We start from the raw sequence: 21,372 nt of genomic DNA on the forward strand, positions 1-21,372 counted from the left end.
AGCACCACAGAGCACCTAGCACCACAGAGTACCTAGCACCACAGAGCACCTAGCACCACAGAGTACCTAGCACCACAGAGCACCTAGCAACACAGAGTACCTAGCAACACAGAGTACCTAGCACCACAGAGCACCACATACCACAGAGTACCTAGCACCACAGAGCTCCTAGCAACACAGAGTACCTAGCACTACAGAGTACCAGGCACCACAGAGCACCTAGCACCACAGAGTACCTAGCACCACAGAGCACCTAGCACCACAGAGTACCTAGCACTACAGAGCACCTAGCAACACAGAGTACCTAGCACCAGAGAGTACCTAGCACCACAGAGTACCTAGCACCACAGAGTACCTAGCAACACAGAGTACCTAGCATAACACAGAGTACCTAGCACCACAGAGCACCTCGCACCACAGAGCACCTCGCACCACAGAGCACCTAGCAACACAGAGTACCTAGCATGACATTTTTACAGCCACAAAGCACTCCTCTCTCAACAAAGCACATCATATAATAATTAGCCTGGGAAATGATGTGCGATGGAGTCTGATGAATAAAGAGGATAACAGCAATCATCCCCCGCTGCCACTTCGGCCATTTTAGGCACACACGTGTACGCACGCAAACATTCACACACACACACACACACACACGCACACTCTCTCTCTCCTTTTAGGATGATAGGAGAGAGAGGATAGTTGTTCCAGCTATTAGGATGATAGGAGAGAGAGGATAGTTGTTCCAGCTATTTGGATGATAGGAGAGAGAGGATAGTTGTTCCAGCTATTTGGATGATAGGAGAGAGAGGATAGTTGTTCCAGCTATTTGGATGATAGGAGAGAGAGGATAGTTGTTCCAGCTATTTGGATGATAGGAGAGAGAGGATAGTTGTTCCAGCTATTTGGATGATAGGAGAGAGAGGATAGTTGTTCGAACTATTTCGATGATAGGAGAGAGAGGGGTAGTTGTTGGAGCTACAGTATTTGGGCAGTCAGTGACCCTAATGACTCCACGGATATCTTTGAAAAGGTTGACAGTCGCTGAAAAGCCCTTGTTGTTTGACCTCCAATCACAAGGGTTAAATTACAGTATGTCACCGCTAGCATGATTCAGTGGGTGAATGATTTAAGCATTGACAAACTAGTGCTGGGGCACTAGCATGTTCCATGGTGAGTTGATATAGCTTTTTAGAACAAACATAGCCTACAGTGTAATTGCATGAAGCGCACACATAGACCAAATAATTACAGTCTGACTCAATTTATACTTACAGTAGGGCTCTCAGAGTTAATCAGTTAACTTGAGTTCACTTTTTTTTAAATTTAGGCACTAATTCTTTTTAATCGCATTGTCTAAAATTCCAACTCGATCTGAGAAAATTCTGAATTTGCGATTGATCGCGATTTATCACAGCAAATCCTGCAATTAACTTGATTGTTTTAAATCTCTTGACAGACCTAATTTACAGAGAATGGAATTATGCTGAATAGGCTACTGTACTCGGAGTCTACAAAACATTAGGAACACCTGCTCTTGCCATTACTTAAACTGGCCTTGTTAATTCAGGTTAAAACTATGACCTCTTATTGATATCACCTGTTACTGTAAATCCACTTCAATCTGTGTACTGTAGATGAAGGGGAGGACACAGGCTAAAGATGGATTTTTAAGCCTTGAGACAACTGAGACATGGATTGTGTATGAGGGTGAATGGGCAAGAACAGATTTAAGTGCCTGATATTTGGTAGTAGGTGCCAGGTGCACCAGTCTGTATTAAGAACTGCAAAGCTGCTGGGTTTTTCACACTCAAAGTTTCCCATGTGTATCAAGAATGGTCCACCACCCAAAAGACATCCAGCCAAAGGCAGGCCAGTGGTCAAAAACGAGTCATTGATGAAAGAGGACAAAGGAGGCTGACACGAATTGTGCAGAACCACATTAGTTCCCAAAGACCCATAAAAGAACTCGTCGTACCTTGACACAAATGGTGTATAGCAGCAAAAAAACAAGAAACTGCAATTGCAGTGGGCTAAGGCACAAAAACATTGGACACTGGAGAATTGGAAAAACATTTCCTGGTCTGATGAAACCCGGTTCCTGCTGTTTGATGCTGATGGGAGGACTAGGATGGATGCATGTACAAGAGTACATGCAGCCATCATGCCGCGTGTCAACATTGCAGGCTGGTGATGTGATGGTGTGTTTTCATGCCAAAAGCGGAGCAACATTTAAATGCCACAGGATGTCTGAACATCATTGCCAATCAGGTGCATCCCTTCATGGCAGCTGCGTATCCATCTGTGAATTAATTTATTCAGCAGGATAATGCCCAATGCCACAAGGCTAGGATTGTCCAGGAATGGTTCCAGAAACATGACAGTAAATTCAACTTACTGCAGTGGCCTGCCCAGTCACCAGATTTCAATCCAATTGAGGACCTGTGGGATGAGATGGAATGAGCTATTCGGAGTAGAGAGCCACTACCAGTCAACTTGACACAACTGTGGGAAGCATTGGAGTCAATATGGGTCAGCATTCCTGTGGATCGCTTTCGACACCTTGTAGAGTCCAAGTCTTCAAGAATTGAGATTGTTCTGTGGGCAAAAAGGCGGTGCAACTCAATATTAGAAAGAATTCAGACCCCTTGACTTTTTCCACATTTTGTAACGTTACAGCCTTATTCTAAAATTGATTACACAATTTCTTTCCTCTTATCAGTCTACACACAATACCCCATAATGTCAAAGCAAAAAATATATTTTAGAAATGTTTGCAAATGCACTGTGCACTGTACATGTTGAGTGAATGTGCAAATTGTACGTACATTCATGAATACAGACTAACAAACATATATTTTCGCCAGCACACAGTGATAATGTTTCGGTATGCTACAGAATTTTAATTGTCTGTGTTCATTAATTGGTTCACACTAAAACATACATTCACTATAATGTCAAAGTTTATAACATTTTCAAATGCCATTTTGATTTCTGGCAGTTGAACTTTTCATAGAATCACTCCACCGGAGTACAAGCCTATGCCTGAATTTACTTTATATGGCCCACTTTAATGTGAACAATTGTTTCCACCACTCCTTGTTGATACAAAGTAACATCCTGCTATAAAGCAAACACAGCAATCTGTTTTTTACTTGAAATATCTGCATCTCTTCCACACCCTCATTGCTCCAACTGTCTACCATGATATCTGTCCCCAGTGTAATGTGTACTTCTAAGGCTTATTCCTGTCCTGTCGAGTGTCTGTTGGGATAAATGTGAGACTAGGCGCCTGCTCGTGCCCCAGCAGGGGGACTGTCTGGCGGGCAAATGCCACATGCTGGAGCTGGCCACGCAGGCTGGTGCGTGGGTTTCCATTTTCTGTCTCTCTCACTCCTACTCTCACTCTCTCTCACACACACACACACATACACAAAGTGTACTATATGCTTAAATCGCTATCCTCGATTTGTCGTTCCTGCGACAGAAGAGCCTCTGTTTTCATTGAGGAGAGAGGGTTGAACTCTGTGAACATCTGAGTGTACAGAACAGTTTATACACTGACATGGTGCCGACAGACATGGCAGCTCTGCTTCTAGCTCCGAAACAACTTTGCAGTATTTTGTTCATATTACTGCACTGCTGGAGATAGGAACACAAGCATTTCACTACACCCGCAATAACATCTGCTAAATATGTGTATGCGACAAATAAAATTATGTTCGAACACTGAGAAACAAGCACTATCCCCTTATGATTGGATAGCTCTTTAATTATTGATTTTACCGGTCGAGAGTTTGGACACACCTACTCATTCAAGGGTTTTTCTTTATTTGGACTATTTTCTGCATTGTAGAATAATAGTGAAGACATCATAACTATGAAGTAACACATATGGGATCATGTAGTAACCAAAAAAGTGTTAAATAAGTCTAAATGTGTTTTATATTTGAGATTCTTCAGAGTGGCCACCCTTTGCCTTGATGACAGCTTTGCATACACTTGAGATTCTCTCAACCAGCTTCATTAGGTAGTCACCTGGAATGCATTTCAATTAACATTTCAATTAACAGGTGTGCCTCTATCCAATATCCTAGTATTGGATAGAAAACACTCTGACGTTTCTAAAACTGTTTGAATGATGTATGTGAGTAAAACAGAACTCATATGGCAGGCAAAAACCTGAGAAAAATCCAACCAAGAAGTGGGAAATCTGAGGTTTGTAGTTTTTCAAAGCTTGGCCTACCGAATACACAGTGTCTATGGGGTCAAGTTGCACTTCCTAAGGCTTCCACTAGATGTCAACTGTCTTTAGAAACTTGTTTCAGGCGTCTGCTATAAAGGAGGGGGGAATGGGAGCTGAATGTGTTATGTGTCTGGCAGAGTGTCTCAGGCTCGTGACGTGCGGTCCAGACAGAGTTAGCTCTCGTTCCAGTGCTTTTCTACAGACAATGGAATTCTCCGGTTGGAACATTATTGAAGTTTTATGTTAAAACATCCTAAAGATTGATTCCATACATCGTTTGAAATGTTTCTACGACCTGTAACGGAACTTTTTGAGTTTTTGTCTGGACGTAGTGCTCGCGCCTCATGAAGATGGATTACTGGGCTGAACACGCTAACAACAGTGGCTATTTGGACATAAATTATGGACTTTATGGAACTTTAGGGAACATATCAGTCATTTATTGTCGAACTGGGATTCCTGGGAGTGCATTCTGATGAAGATCATCAAAGGTAAGTGAATATTTACAATGTTATTTCTAACTTCTGTTGACTCCAACATGGCGGATATTTCTTTGGCTGGATTGGGCTCTGAGCGCCGTACTCAGATTATGCTTTTTCCGTAAAGCTTTTTTGAAATCTGACACAGCGGTTGCATTAAGGAGAAGTCTTATCTTTAATTCTGTGAATAACACTTGTATCTTTTATCAATGTTCATTATGAGTATTTCTGGGATTTGATGTGGCTATCTGCAAAATCCCCGGATGTTTTGGAATCAAAACATTACTGCACGTAACGCGCCAATGTAAACTGAGATTTTTGGATATAAATATGCACATTATTGAACAAAACATACATATATTGTGTAACATGATGTCCTATGAGTGTCATCTGATGAAGATCATCAAAGGTTAGTGATTAATTTGATCTATATTTCTGCTTTTTGAGACTCCTATCTTTGGCTGGAAAAATGGCTGTGTGTTTTTTTGAATTGGCTCTGACCTAACATAATCATATGTAGTGCTTTAGCTGTAAAGCCTTTTTGAAATTGGACACGATGGATAGATTAACAAGACGTTTATCATTCATTTGCTGTATTGGACTTGTTAATGTGTGAAAGTTACATATTTAAAAAAATATATTTTTGAATTTCCCGCGCTGCTTTTTCAGTGGAATGTTGTCGAGGGGTTCCGCTAGCGGAACGCCTGCGCTAGAAAGGTTAAAAGTTAATTTGTGGAATTTCGTTACTTCTTCATGCGTTTGAGCCAATCATTTGTGATATGACAAGGTAGGGGTAGCATACAGAAGATAGCCCTATTTGGTAAATGACCAAGTACATATTATGGCAAGAACAGCTCAAATAAGCAAAGAGAAATGACAATCCATCATTACTTCAAGACATGAAGGTCAGTCAATATGGACATTTGCAAGAACTTTGAAAGTTTCTTCAAGTGCATTCGCAAAAACCATCGAGCGCTGTGATGAAACTGGCTCTCATGAGGACCGCCACACGAAAGGAAGACCCAGTTACCTTTGCTGCAGAGGATAAGTTCATTAGAGTTAACTGGACCTCAGATTGCATCCCAAATAAATGCTTCACAGAGTTCAAGACAGACACATCTCAACATCAACTGTTCAGAGGAGACTGTGTGAATCAGGACTTCATGGTCGAATTGATGCAAAGAAACCACTTTGGTCTGAGGAGTCCAAATTTGAGATTGTCTTTGTGAGAAACAGAGTGGGTGAATGGATGATCTCTGCATGTGTGGTTTCCACCGTGAAGCATGGAGGAGGAGGTGTGATGGTTTGGGGGTGCTTTGCTGGTGACAATGTCAGTGATTTATTTAGAATTCAAGGCACACTTAACCAGCATGGCTACCACAGCATTTTGCAGCGACACCCCATCCCATCTTGTTTGCGCTTAGTGGGACCATCATTTATTTTTCAACAGGACAATGACCCAAACACACCTCCCAGGCTGTGTAAGGGCTATTTTACCAAGTAGGAGAGTGATGGAGTGCTGCATCAGATGACATGGCCTCCACAATCACTCAACCTCAACCCAATTGAAAACCAGCCAACAAGTAATCAGCATATGTGGGAACTCCCTTCAAGACTGTTGAAAAAGCATTCCTCAGGAAGCTGGTTGAGAGAATGCCGGGAGTGTGAGGAGCTGTTATCGGGGCGACGGGTGGCTGCTTTGAAGAATCTCAAATATTAAACATATTTTGAATTAGCTATTTTTTGGGTTACTACATGATTCCATACGTGTTGTTTCATGGTGTTGATGTCTTCACTATTATTCTACAATGTATAGAATGGTGGAAATGGGGAAGAACCCTTGAATGAGTTGGTGTGTCCAACCTTTTGACTGTTACTGTAGTATATTTGAGTTTAACCTTAACATTTGTTATAATATGGAGTTGAAGTCGGAAGTTTACATACACTTAGGTTGGAGTTATTAAAACCCGTTTTTCAACCACTCCACAAATTTCTTGTTAACAAACTATAGTTTTGACAAGGCAGTTAGGACATCTACTTTGTGCATGACACAAGTAATTTTTCCAACAATTGTTTACAGACAGATTTATTTCACTTATGATTCACTGTCACAATTCCAGTTTGTCAGAAGTTAACATACACTAAGTTGACTGTGCCTTTAAACAGTTTGGAAAATTCCAGAAAATTATATCATGGCTTTAGAAGCTTCTGATAGGCTAATTGACATAATTTGAGTCAATTGGAGGTGTACCTGTGGATGTATTTCAAGGCCTACCTTCAAACTCAGTGCCTCTTTGCTTGACATCATGGGAAAATCAAAGGAAATCAGCCAAGACATCAGAAAAAAATGTGTAGACCTCCACAAGTCTGCTTCATCCTTGGGAGCAATTTCCAAATGCCTGAAGGGACCACGTTCATCTGTACAAACAATAGTATGCAAGTATAAACATCATGGGACCACGCAGCCCTCATACCGCTCAGGAAGGAGATTCGTTCTGTCTCCTAGAGATGAACGTACTTTGTTGCGAAAACTGCAAATCAATCGCAGAACAACAGCAAAGGACCTTGTGAAGATGCTGGAGGAAACAGGTACAAAAGTATCTATATCCACAGTAAAACAAGTCCTATATCGACATAACCTGAAAGGCCGCTCAGCAAGGAAGAAGCCACTGCTCCAAAACCGCCATAAAAAAGCCAAACTACGGTTTGCAACTACACATGGGAACAAAGATCGTACTTTTTGGAAAAATGTCCTCTGGTCTGGTGAAATAAAAAATAGTACTGTTTGGCCATAATGATGATCGTTATGTTTGGAGGAAAAAGGGGGAAGCTTGCAAGCCGAAGAATACCATCCCAACCGTGAAGGATGGGGGTGGCAGCATCATGTTGTGGGGGTGCTTTGCTGCAGGAGGGACTGGTGCACTTCACAAAATAGATGGCATCATGAGGCAGGAAAATTATGTGGCAACATCTCAAGACATCAGTCAGGAAGGTAAAGCTTGGTCGCAAATGGGTCTTCCAAATGGACAATGACCCCAAGCATACTTCCAAAGTTCTGGCAAAATGGCTTAAGGACAACAAAGTCAAGGTATTGGAATGACCATCACAAAGCCCAGTCCTCAATGCTATCGAAAATTTGTCGGCAGAACTGAAAAAAAAGGCCTACAAACCTGACTCATACACAAGCTCTGTCAGGAGGAATGGGCTAAAATTCACCCAAGTTATTGTGGGAAGCTTGCGGAAGGCTACCCAAAACGTTTTACCCAAGTTAAACAATTTAAAGGCAATGCTACCAAATACTAATTGAGTGTATGTAAACTTCTGACCCACTGGGAATGTGATGAAAGAAATAAAAGCTGAAATAAATCACTCTCCCTACTATTATTCTGACATTTCACATTCTTAAAATAAAGTGGTGATCCTAACTGACCTAAGACCGGGTATTTTTACTAGGATTAAAGGTCAGGAATTGTGAAAAACTGAGTTTAAATGTATTTGGCTACGGTGTATGTTAACTTCCGATTTCAACTGTATGTTCTGTCTTTTCTGGTGGATTAAACTGAAATTGCAACCAACGTTCTGTGGCTTGTTTTAAAAATAGCTATATTTGGTGATGATTTCATTTTCAAATAACCGAAAGGGAGACGTTGCAATCTGAATAAAGGTAAAATGGCCATTCTTGAACATAGGGTGAGACATTCTTACTAATCTGCTAGAGAACCAGTTTGGATTTAAGTATAACTTTTGAATGCCTGAGCCTTTAGTGAGAGGTTTAATGCTTTCATATTTAATAGGTTCTTCCCTCCGAATTCATATTCATTATATAAATAGGCCCATTAAATTTTGTTTGACTTGTAGTTTTTTTTTTTATTGAATATTTTTTGCTCATATAATTTTAAGAACATGTCGCTAGGTGTAGGCAAAACCATAAGCAAATAGGTAAACTGAGATATGACTAAAGAGTTAATCAGGTGGATTTTTCCACAAATAGACAGGTATTTTCCTTTCCACGGTATCAAGATTTTATCTATTTTTGGTACCTTTATATTAAAATGTATTGTAATCAGATATTTGTTTTATTTTCGGGATATGTATACTGAGTATGTCCACTTCACTGTCAGACCATTTTATTGGTAAACTACACGGTAATGTAAAAGTTGTATTTTTTAGTGATCCAATACATAATATAGTACACTTATCATCATTTGGTTTTAATGCAGAGAGGTTAGAAAACATATCTACATCCTCTATGAGGCTGTGGCGGGATCCACATTGTGGATTTAAAAGAACATGAATCATCAGCATACAATGACACCTTTGTTTTTAAGCCCTGGATTTTTAGGCCCTTGATATTATTTTTTGATCTGATTTTAATAACTAACATTTCGATGGCCATAATGAATAGACATGATGATACTGGACAACCTTGTTTTACTCCTCTTGACAGTTTAAAACTTTCTTAGAAGTAACCATTGTTTACTATTTTTCACCTAGGGTTACTATACATAACTTTAAACCAATGTATAAGAGATTCTCCAAAATGTATATATTCCAGGCATTTCTATATAAATTCAAGTCATACTTTATCAACAGCCTTTTCAAAGTCAGCTTTGAAAACCACACCTGGTTTCCCAGTATTTTCCAAAAATACCTTTTTAATTCTAATCGCTATGCACTTTCCTAGAGTTTTTTGCATCACAACACTGAAGTGTAAGGGGACTCCATTTTTTTTAATGGACTGGATTCTTTATATTTACTACTTGGGTCCTGTTTCAGTAATAATGAAATCAGACCTTGTTGTTGAATGCCTGATAATGCCTGATGCCTGATAATGCCTGATAATAGGATTGCTTTGTCCTATCCTGGGTGTTCCTTGGAGAGGTGGGGTTTCGGGTGTCTCCGGAGGGTGGTGGTTGGCTCCGCTGACCTGGCGTCGTGGGGGAGTTTGTTCCGCCGTTGGGGTGCCAGAGCAGCGAGCAGTTTTGGCTGGGCTGAGCGGGAGCTGTGCTTCCTCGGAGGTGGGGAGGCGAGCGGGCCGGAGGTGGATGAACGCAGTGCCCTTATCAGGCCCTACACCCAAACGGGGGCGCTGCGTTCGTCCACCTCTGGCCTGCTCGCCTCCCTACCTCTGGGGAAGTGCAGTTCCCGCTCAGCCCAGTCAAGGCTGTTCGCTGCTCTGGCACCCCAATGGTGGAACGGGCTCCCTCGCGGCGCCGGGTCGGCGGAGTCGATCACCGCCTTCCGGAGACGCCTGGAGCCCCACCTCTTTGGGGAGTGCCTAGGATAGGATAAAGTAATCCTTCTACCCCCCCCCCCCCCTTAAAAGATTTAGATGCACTATTGTAAAGTGGTTGTTCCACTGGATATCATAAGGTGAATGCACCAATTTGTAAGTCGCTCTGGATAAGAGCGTCTGCTAAATGACTTAAATGTAAATGTAAATGACAGAGCACCTAGCACCACAGAGCACCTAGCACCACAGAGTACCTAGCACCACAGAGCACCTAGCAACACAGAGTACCTAGCAACACAGAGTACCTAGCACCACAGAGCACCACACACCACAGAGTACCTAGCACCACAGAGCTCCTAGCAACACAGAGTACCTAGCACTACAGAGTACCAGGCACCACAGAGCACCTAGCAACACAGAGTACCTAGCACCACAGAGCACCTAGCACCACAGAGTACCTAGCACTACAGAGCACCTAGCAACACAGAGTACCTAGCACCAGAGAGTACCTAGCACCACAGAGTACCTAGCACCACAGAGTACCTAGCAACACAGAGTACCTAGCATGACAGAGTACCTAGCACCACAGAGCACCTCGCACCACAGAGCACCTAGCACCACAGAGCACCTAGCAACACAGAGTACCTAGCATGACAGAGCACCTAGCACCGCAGAGTACCTAGCAACACAGAGTACCTAGCATGACAGAGCACCTAGCACCACAGAGTACCTAGCACCACAGAGAACCTAGCACCACAGAGTACCTAGCACCACAGAGCACCTAGCAACACAGAGCACCTAGCACCACAGAGTACCTAGCATGACAGAGCACCTAGCACCACAGAGTACCTAGCACCACAGAGTACCTAGCACCACAGAGCACCTAGCACCACAGAGCACCACATACCACAGAGTACCTAGCACCACAGAGCTCCTAGCAACACAGAGTACCTAGCACTACAGAGTACCAGGCACCACAGAGCACCTAGCATGACAGAGCACCTAGCACCACAGAGCACCTAGCAACACAGAGTACCTAGCACCACAGAGTACCTAGCACTACAGAGCACCTAGCAACACAGAGTACCTAGCACCAGAGAGTACCTAGCACCACAGAGTACCTAGCACCACAGAGTACCTAGCAACACAGAGTACCTAGCATGACAGAGTACCTAGCACCACAGAGCACCTAGCACCACAGAGCACCTAGCACCACAGAGCACCTAGCAACACAGAGTACCTAGCATGACAGAGTACCTAGCACCACAGAGCACCTAGCAACACAGAGTACCTAGCACCACAGAGTACCTAGCATGACAGAGCACCTAGCACCACAGAGTACCTAGCACCACAGAGTACCTAGCCAGTCAAAGCCAGAGGTAGTGCATGAGAGCATGCAGAGGGTTGGGGGGCTCTGAAGTGAGCTTGCGGTGAATGGTGGTCTTTGTTGCCCAGAGAGGGTCCTGCCAGCCAGAGGGATGGCGCCACCCTATTCCCCATATAGTGCACTACTTTTGACCAGAACACTAAAGGGTGCCATTTGGGAGGCTGTTTAGCTTGGTGGTGTGCTTACTAGCAGCCCTAGTCCCACTACCCCTGTCCTGTTCCAGTCCCATGTGGAGCCCTGTGCTGCAGGACACAGGCAGGCTGTGTGTTGAGAGGGTGGACACCACCAGTGGCCCGCTGTGACGGGGAGTGAGTGGGTCTGCTCTGTTAGGATGGGGACTCTATTTTAAGTGTGAATGATGACTTCTGTTGTTCCATCCTGTTCCAAACGCAAAAACACTACTGGAAGGTTATCAAGTCTCAAGATCTACTTTTATTACTATTTAGTTTAAACTTCACTGTTGACAACTGTATCTTATCATCATATCTCATTCTCAAGTGTTGCGGCTGTAGCCTGGTCCAAGATCTGTTTAGTGCTCTTGCCTCTCGATTGTCATTGTCAAGCCAAACATTTTGGTATGACAATTCCATAAGGAGTTGGCAAGAGAGCAGAAACAGTCGGACACTCGGGCTATTGTAGTGGGGCTGTTTTAATGAACCCGGAAGCTTATTAGGGTCTGTATTAACCAGTTGTGTAGAGTTGAGATTCATTATAATCCAGGTGTTTAGGCTCAATGGTTTCTTCTTCACAAGGTGCCACAGGCTTCCTGTCCTGTTGACCCCCACTGTGAATGGAGACGGGCGGGGAGTGGTGTTGGAGTATGGGCGTGGGCAGGGGCCTGGGGGTGGAGAGGGGGTTGTTGTGGAATGGTGGGGGTGGGGAGGAGATATTAGCATTCTCCCTCTCGTTCATCTCTCTCCTTCTCTTCACTCCCTTCATTATTTTTCCTCTGTCTCCTCAGCATGGCAAAGAGACTCCCTTATCCTGACTAAACTTGGCACCTGTGTGCAGGTCCACACTCCACAGCGTAGGATTGTTTTGGGCAGGGCGGGTCCTAACAATACTGTTTTTCTAAGCCCTCCCATTTCCTCCTCCATGTCTTGTCCTCCTGCCTCCCTCCACTCTGTGCTTACTCAGTTCACAGGCATTCTTCTGGTATTTATATTTCCCTCCAGACCAGCGTTCAGGCGGTTCCTCTCCCTCTCTCCCACAGACAGACACTGGATAGAGCTCAGCAAGGTGGGCAGTACTCCAAGTACTGATCTACCACTGGCTGCTGTCTGGTCACCTGACCTGGAGAGGTGTAGTGTTGTGCTGGCACTCCTCCCTCCCCTCTAGCCTCTCAGCTCTCCTTCCGAGCCTCAGCCTTTCAGATCACACTGGGCTGCTAGCGCCTGGACGTGAAGCCTTCTGCTGCTGGATCCTGTCTGAGAGAGTGTGTTTATCGGTCAGGGGCCAGTGTAGTGTGTGTGTGTGTGTGTGTCAGTCAGTCTAGCAGTGCCAGTGCTGTAGTAGTAGTCATGTACAGGGATCTGTCTGACAGAGACTCTGTGCCCCAGGGGCCTGGCAGTGAGTGTCTGGGAAGCAGTATGAGTCAGGACAGCCAGGACTGTCTGGGCAGTATGACCCAAGAGAGCCAGGATATCTACCTAAGGATGGACCACCACCGCCGTCGCTCCGGATACCGCCTGGGACGCATCATTGCCCGGCAACAGCTACTCCGGAGGATAGCTGGAGGTAGGAGGAGGAGTGATAGCTCTGGTTCAGGGTGTTATGTACTGCTTGTTGACAGCCTTAAGCTTCAGCAAGCCGCACATAATGCCCAGGACTAGAGCTAGTTGAGTAGATACTGTAGTAGGAGTGGTGGTGGAAACTCTAAGTATGAGAACTTCTGGACACTCATAGTATTATGATGGTGGATGTTGACCATATGAAAGCTGGTGAAGACGGACATTGTGAAGGACAATCAGATAGTTCCTAGTTCCTCTGTAAAGTTCAGCGACAGAGAGCCATAGTCTGTCATGGTTATCTAATCAGCCTATAGCTTGATCTAGCAGCAGCCCTGCTCTGCTAGAGTGTGTGAGGACATGAGCGCTAGCTAGTGTCTGTCAGTCTGTCAGTGTGTAAGGACATGGCAAGGTGCTGTACTCTGTCAGTCAGGAAGTAACTGTAGTGTTGCTTAACTTAATAACACATTTAGCAAGCTGTGTAAAGGGTGACTAATATTGTTGTTCTAGACTACCACACCACCGTGTTCCTACATACCAGAGGGTTGATTATGTGCACTATTCCCTAGGTATGTAAGACATAATGTGTCATTTGGTGTGGTAGCTGTGTTGTAGTATTGGTCCTAAATAAGATACGCAAGTTAAGGCAACAGCACAGTAAGTGCAGTGTGTTGGGAGACACGCTATTCCTTATCAGCCCCACCTGAACCCTGATAGCTGACCTACAGTACCTTCAGAAAGTATTCACACCACTTGACTTGTTCCACATTCTGTTGTTTAACAGCCTGAATTTAAAATGGATTAAATGTAGATTTTGTGTCACTGGCCCACACACAATACCCGATAATTGACTTGTTTATGGAGATGTTTAAGATAAAAATCAATGGAATAGAGCTAAGCAAAGGCAAAATCCTAGAGGAAAACCTGGTTCAGTTTGCTTTCAACTAGACACTGGGAGACAAATTCATCTTTCAGCAGGACAATAACCTAAATCACAAGTCCAAATATACAGCTGTTCGTGCTTCTACACCTGCATTGCTTGCTGTTTGGGGTTTTAGGCTGGGTTTCTGTACAGCACTTTGTGACATCAGCTGATGTAAGAAGGGCTTTATAAATACATTTGATTGATTGATTGATTCTCGCTGCTAAAGGTGATTGTCTAACATGTATTGACTCAGGGGTGTGAATACTTATGTAAATTAGATATTTCTGTAGTTCATTTTCAATACATTTGCAAACATTTTGAAAAACATGTTTTCACTTTTCATTATGGAGGTATCGTATGTACAGTGGGGCAAAAAAAGTATTTAGTCAGCCACCAATTGTGCAAGTTCTCCCACTTAAAAAGATGAGAGAGGCCTGTAATTTCCATCATAGGTACACTTCAACTATGACAGACAAAATGAGAAAAAAAAATCCAGAGAATCACATTGTAGGATTTTTAATGAATTTATTTGCAAATTATGGTGGAAAATAAGTATTTGGTCACCTACAAACAAGCAAGATTTCTGGCTCTCACAGACCTGTAACTTCTTCTTTAAGAGGCTCCTCTGTCCTCCACTCGTTACCTGTATTAATGGCATCTGTTTGAACTTGTTATCAGTATAAAAGACCTGTCCACAACCTCAAACAGTCACACTCCAAACTCCACTATGGCCAAGACCAAAGAGCTGTCAAAGGACACCAGACACAAAATTGTAGACCTGCACCAGGCTGGGAAGACTGAATCTGCAATAGGTAAGCAGCTTGGTTTGAAGAAATCAACTGTGGGAGCAATTATTAGGAAATGGAAGACATACAAGACCACTGATAATCTCCCTCGATCTGGGGCTCCACGCAAGATCTCACCCCGTGGGGTCAAAATGATCACAAGAACGGTGAGCAAAAATCCCAGAACCACACGGGGGGACCTAGTGAATGACCTGCAGAGAGCTGGGACCAAAGTAACAAAGCCTACCATCAGTAGCACACTACGCCGCCAGGGACTCAAATCCTGCAGTGCCAGACGTGTCCCCCTGCTTAAGCCAGTACATGTCCAGGCCCATCTGAAGTTTGCTAGAGAGCATTTGGATGATCCAGAAGAAGATTGGGAGAATGTCATATGGTCGGATGAAACCAAAATAGAACATTTTGGTAAAAACTCAACTCGTCGTGTTTGGAGGACAAAGAATGCTGAGTTGCATCCAAAGAACACCATACCTACTGTGAAGCATGGGGGTGGAAACATCATGCTTTGGGGCTGTTTTTCTGCAAAGGGACCAGGACGACTGATCCGTGTAAAGGACAGAATGAATGGGGCCATGTATCGTGAGATTTTGAGTGAAAACCTCCTTCCATCAGCAAGGGCATTGAAGATGAAACGTGGCTGGGTCTTTCACCATGACAATGATCCCAAACACACCGCCCGGGCAACGAAGGAGTGGCTTTGTAAGAAGCATTTCAAGGTCCTGGAGTGGCCTAGCCAGTCTCCAGATCTCAACCCCATAGAAAATCTTTGGAGGGAGTTGAAAGTCCGTGTTGCCCAGCAACAGCCCCAAAACATCACTGCTCTAGAGGAGATCTGCATGGAGGAATGGGCCAAAATACCAGCAACAGTGTGTGAAAACCTTGTGAAGACTTACAGAAAACATTTGACCTCTGTCATTGCCAACAAAGGGTATATAACAAAGTATTGAGATAAACTTTTGTTATTGACCAAATACTTATTTTCCACCATAATTTGCAAATAAATTAATTAAAAATCCTACAATGTGATTTTCTGGATTTTTTTCCCTCATTTTGTCTGTCATAGTTGAAGTGTACCTATGATGAACATTACAGGCCTCTCTCATCTTTTTAAGTGGGAGAACTTGCACAATTGGTGGCTGACTAAATACTTTTTTGCCCCACTGTAAATGAGTGAGAAATAAAAAACTCTTTAATCCATTTTGAATTCAGGCTAAAACAAAATGTGGAATAAGTCAAGGCTTATACATACTTTCTGAAGGCACTGTAGCAATACAAAAGAGGAACTAACAAACTGATTAAGCAATACGATATATGTGAGTAGAAGATAATGTCCCTGGCAATAGCCAGCACAGTAAGCAATATGAATGAGTTTATGGTCAAACAATGACTGACTTGACCTTCAGCCTTCATTACTCCTCTGCTGTTATCTGCTCACAGGATTAGTCAACTATGTGTGTGTGTGTGTGTGTGTGTGTGTGTGTGTGTGTGTGTGTGTGTGTGTGTGTGTGTGTGTGTGTGTTTGTGTGTGTGTGTGTTTGTGTGTGTGTTTGTGTGTGTGTTTGTGTGTGTGTGTGTGTGTGTGTGTGTGTGTGTGTGTGTGTGTGTGTGTGTGTGTGTGTGTGTCTGTCTGTCTGTCTGTCTGTCTGTCTGTCTGTCTGTCTGTCTGTCTGTCTGTCTGTCTGTGTGTCTGTGTGTCTGTGTGTCTGTGTGTCTGTGTGTCTGTGTGTCTGTGTGTGTGTTCCCTGGCGTGGCCCTGCCTTCAGGTCTGTCATTAGGGTTCTATTATGTCAAACATGAGTCCACAGAGAGAGTTTGACCTGAGAGGAGAGGAGCTGCAGTCCTTCCCTGTTCCTTCCTGTGTCTTTTGTCTTTTACCCGGAGTGCTGTGGATGGCTTACCTGGGGGTGGAGCATGTTTGGGAGAGGGGGCATGCATTACAACAGAGGTGATATAGGCAGGTCTCCCCTCCTCCTCCCCCTGCAGGTGTGAAAGGCAGGCTGTGGGCCCAGAAACTGGATCGAAGCTTGGCCACATTTCACCTCAGAGTAGAGCAGAGAACTCTCCATCAGTCAGCAGTAAAGCCTCAAGAAGAGTTTAGTCTTCATTTAGTCACTGTCCCTGGCAGGAGTCAGAATATACACTGTCTGTATTCTCAGAGTGAGATAGATAGCTGGCCTCCAACATCTCAGAGGAGTCAGTGGATTCATGTTTAGCTGTTTCTGTGGACAGACCGATCGACAGATAGAGAGGCGAGACACTGGAGTTATTGTTGTTTGACTGATTGATGCAACTAGACTGTGTGGTTCTGTGGAGGTATGTTTCGGCTCTGTTTCATGTGGAGGTATCATGATGATCTTGGGTAGAGGAGGAAGAGGCCTGTAGAATCATGTGTCTGGGTCTGACTGCTCAGATCAAAGCTGTCTGGCTTTTTAGGTCAGAGATGATGATAGCAGAAAATATGGTATGTTGTCGTATTGGATGTAACTTTTCTTTTTGTCAACATAAATCTAATCCTTATATGACTCATGGCTGTCACAGTCATGGAAATGATCTTAAAGGTTCTCTCTGTTGAGAAGATAACTGTTTTGTTCCTGCTATAAACACCTATTGTAACTTAACACAACATATAGGAGAAGGCATTTACTTTGTGGAATCACATTCTTAGGCTTAGGGTTAAGAATAGAGATTGCCAACCCTAGAAACGTAATATTTGCTTTGTCCTTTGTAAACCTCACACATTATTGTTCGCTTATAAGGCATGTATAAAATGAATAAAACAAATACTGATATTGTATGGGGAAAAAATGGAAAATTATATTATTTTGTACTAATACAATTGCTCAGAGAAAGTAATACAAAATAATCTCAAGATATGGGTCAAAATTATCGGCACCCCTGTTGTCAATACTCCAGCATCCTCCCCTTGAGAGGATAACGACGCTGAGCCTTTTCCTCTAATGTTTTATGAGATTGGAGAACACATTGGGAGGGATCTTAGAACATTCCTCCATACGGAATCTTTCCAGATCCTTGAAATCCTTCGTCTGCGCTTATGGACTGCCCTCTTCAATTCAAACCACAGGTTTTCAATGGGGTTTAAGTCTGGGGACTGAGATGGCCATAGCAAAATGTACATTTTGTGGTCAATTAACCATTTCTTTGTGGATTTTGATTAGAGCTTGGGGTTATTGACATGCTGGAAGATCCACTTGGTAAAGTTCATGATGCCGTTGACCTTGACAAGGGCCCCAAGACCAGTGGAAGCAAAATAGTCCCATCAGAAATCCACCACCCTATTTTAGTGTAGGTATGAGGTACCTTTCTGCATTTGATTCTGTTCTGCAACGCCAGTCCCACCACTTATGTGGCCAAAGAGCTCTATTTTCATGTCATCTGACCATAGCACCGGTTCTGATCCAAGTGCCAATGTCGTTTATCAAACTCCAGGCAGTGTGGGCGGCAGGTAGCCTAGCGGTTAGAACGTTGGTCCAGTAATTGAGAGGTCGAATACCCGAGCCGACAAGGTGAATCTATTGATGCGCCCTTGAGCAAGGCACAGTACTACTTTGGCTGACCCTGTAAAACAACACATTTCACTGTACCTATCCAGTGTATGTGACAATAAAACATATGCCTCCCCCCATTATTTGTACAAGAAAAAATACAGTTTTTTTGCTCATCTTTATCAAGGGATCCAATAATTCCAGTCCCCACGGTACATTATAAAGGTCTGACTTTGTCCCCAGAATGGAATTTAATTGAACTTTATTGATCCATCGAGCTGTCACAGGCTTTACATAACACACATTACAAACATATAGGGCTGGTTTCCTGGACATGGATTTAGCTTAGTCATGGACTAAAACGCTGTTTCAAAGGAGATTCTTCATTAAGCATGCTATTTATTCCAGGATGTCCGCTAAACTGGCCCATAAAGTGCGGGTACTATGAATGCACTGAACTTTTTGTCACAGACAGTGGTGTTAGATTCTGTCCAGTGAACTGACCTTCTCCATGCCCTGTTGTGGCCTGTCTCCAGCTGACCAGCTCCATTGACATAGCAGGCTAGGAGAGGGAGGGACTGTGCTACCACATCTGGGTTCAAATACTATTTGAATCATTTTAAATACTTTATCTGTGCTTGATTGAGCTTACCTGGCTTAATGGACCAATAGTGCAAAAAACCTGCAAACCTCGTCTATCATGCAGGCTAGAACAAACGCTCAAAGTATTGGAAACATTGCAAATATTATTTGAAACCAGGTCTGGGGGTTACCCGGCCATAGTGACGGGTAGTATAACAGACTGTGGGAGGGAGTGACTGGGAGCTACTGGGAGGTTGTACAGTTTCACCCCAAATTCCAGGGAAGCTTGTCCAGCGATCTTAGTCATGCTTCCCATCTGATGGAATTGCAGTGACACTCCAGCTACGGATGTGTGGTAGTGTGTGTGGGTCCTATTCAACTGCTGTAGCCATACCATACAAGTGAGTTGCTACAGTGTACGACATTCCCAAATCCATTATGCATTATATAAATGTTTGGCAGAGTAGGCCTATAGAGCAGTCACTGTGGTCCAATATCTATCAGGTTTTTCCTGCCCCACAGAGTGAAGGAATTAGCCAGTCTTTGACTCTGCAGCAGGGTATGAGGATGAGAAAAGCCTCACTGCAGCAGGTTATGAGGACGAGGCCTGCCTCTCTGCAGCAGGGTATGAGGATGAAGCCAGGCTCTCTGCAGTTGGGTATGAGAATGAAGCCAGCCTCTCTGCAGCAGGGTATGAAGATGAAGCCAGCCTCACTGCAGCAGGGTATGAGGATGAGGCCAGGTTCTTTCCAGCAGGATATGAGGATGAAGGATTTGGAACTCAGCCTATGTGTATGAGGGAAGAGGCCTGGGTTCTATTCTAGAGGAATGTGTCTCTTTCCTGTCAATATTACTGTAGCCCAACTCTGTCTCTATAGATCTGTACAGCAGAATGGCTGCATCTCCCCCTGTATCTGCTGCTTCTGCTACTAAGGCAGTGGAAAAACCCAACACTTCACACCCAAATGTAACTATATAGGCCCTCTGTGTCCAATTCCCCTGTACTCACACACAGACCCTCACACACGTGCTTGTCCGCCCCTTTTTCCCCCTCTGCTGGTACACACTACCCCCTCTGTCCACAGTCAATGACCTTTTCATGCCACCATGGAGGGAAATTTCCTGCTAGATTCTTGATTTGCTTACTTGAATTCCTTGCTAAATTCCTCAGTCTAACACCCAAAGTTATTTTCATACTAAATCCAAGTTGCTTGGAGGTTGTTCTACTGGCAAACCCATTCTAAAATACTCTGTCTCCACAGAGCAGAGAGGAAGCCAGAAGATTGGTCAACTGCTCAGTCAGAGCTAATGCAACAGTCATTGTTAGATCTCTAGCGTTGATAATGTCTGGAGTGGTGGACATTGGTGCTTTGGACCTGGTATGTTAATCAAGACTGTCTGCATATTTATATCTCTTTAAATCTCTACCTATGTCTATATCTATACCTGCACCTGTATCTGTAGTGGTGATATACTGTAGATGGCTGCCTGGGTTTTAAAGACTGGCTGAAATGGTGCTTTACTGTGGTAGAACACTAAACCATGAAGAAAGGCTGGCTCGCTGACACCGTTTGTTTTCTTCATGTCTTCACTGAGGGGTCTGTGTTTGGTACAGGTCTTCCTGTTCAGTCTGACCTGCTAGCTGACCCCCGAGCCTGACCCTCTAGTGACCCTTCATAACAGCCCTCTGACCCCCCTGTGAATCTCTTGTTGCAGCCAGGGGCTCCATTCCCTCTCTGTGAAGACCATTAGCTCTCTCCCTCTGTCTCAGGGCTCAGGACACTGTTGGCACCTCACCTACTGGTAGGAGTTACAGCCTGGCAGCTGTATAGTAATATCCTGGAGTGAATCTGTCTGTTTGTCTCCTCAGGAGGACTATGATAACTAGCAATGTGGACTGAAGGTGCAAGGTTGTTGTGTGTATTACATGACTTGGTGGTTGTGTACAGCAGCTATATGACTTGGGTTATTATGCATCATAGAACCAGGCTCCCGGCCTGCTAGACACCCCGATGAGCCTCAGTAAAATGCAGCCATGTTGATCATATTAATGATACCTTAACAGGAAGTAGCCTATTTCATCTCCACGTTTAGGTCCAGAGTCATGATGAAATGCTCTATCATGTACACATGGTCTAATACTCCAGTGTGTATTCATGGTACAGAATAGATGTGTTCTGTTTAATGGGGAATTCCCTGAGGACCTATTTAAGTGACCATCACCATGGAAAACTTTTAAACACGTGATCCTCAGAGTGTCTTTGTCCCAAAGGGAGGATCATGTTCCATGCTGCTTAGTGACGACACAGACTGTAAATCTGTATGACCATATCACTGGTATGCAGATGTCACAGTCAGATCTCATGACTATAGTGGAGCATGGTGCTGCCTCTGATGCTGATGTGCCTAGCCTTGGGCGCCCAGGTTTCCAAGGTGACGTGAAAGCCTGTGACAGAGCCAGAGCCTACAGAGCCTACTCAACACGAC

At 43.9% G+C, this 21,372-nt stretch overlaps 1 protein-coding gene across 1 annotated transcript in view; it reads left to right on the forward strand.

The window, feature by feature from the left end:
* Positions 1-12,775: 12,775 nt before the first annotated feature.
* The window catches only part of LOC120018248 (stAR-related lipid transfer protein 13-like), a 36,630-nt gene continuing 28,033 nt past the window's right edge, over positions 12,776-21,372 (forward strand). Inside the window, exon 1 of the mRNA XM_038961345.1 lies at positions 12,776-13,082. Coding sequence (XP_038817273.1) covers positions 12,866-13,082 — 217 coding nt within the window. The 5' untranslated portion in view covers positions 12,776-12,865. The remainder of the gene's footprint in view (positions 13,083-21,372) is intronic.

This window comes from Salvelinus namaycush, chromosome 23, assembly GCF_016432855.1.
Source record: "Salvelinus namaycush isolate Seneca chromosome 23, SaNama_1.0, whole genome shotgun sequence".
Taxonomy (NCBI): domain Eukaryota; kingdom Metazoa; phylum Chordata; class Actinopteri; order Salmoniformes; family Salmonidae; genus Salvelinus; species Salvelinus namaycush.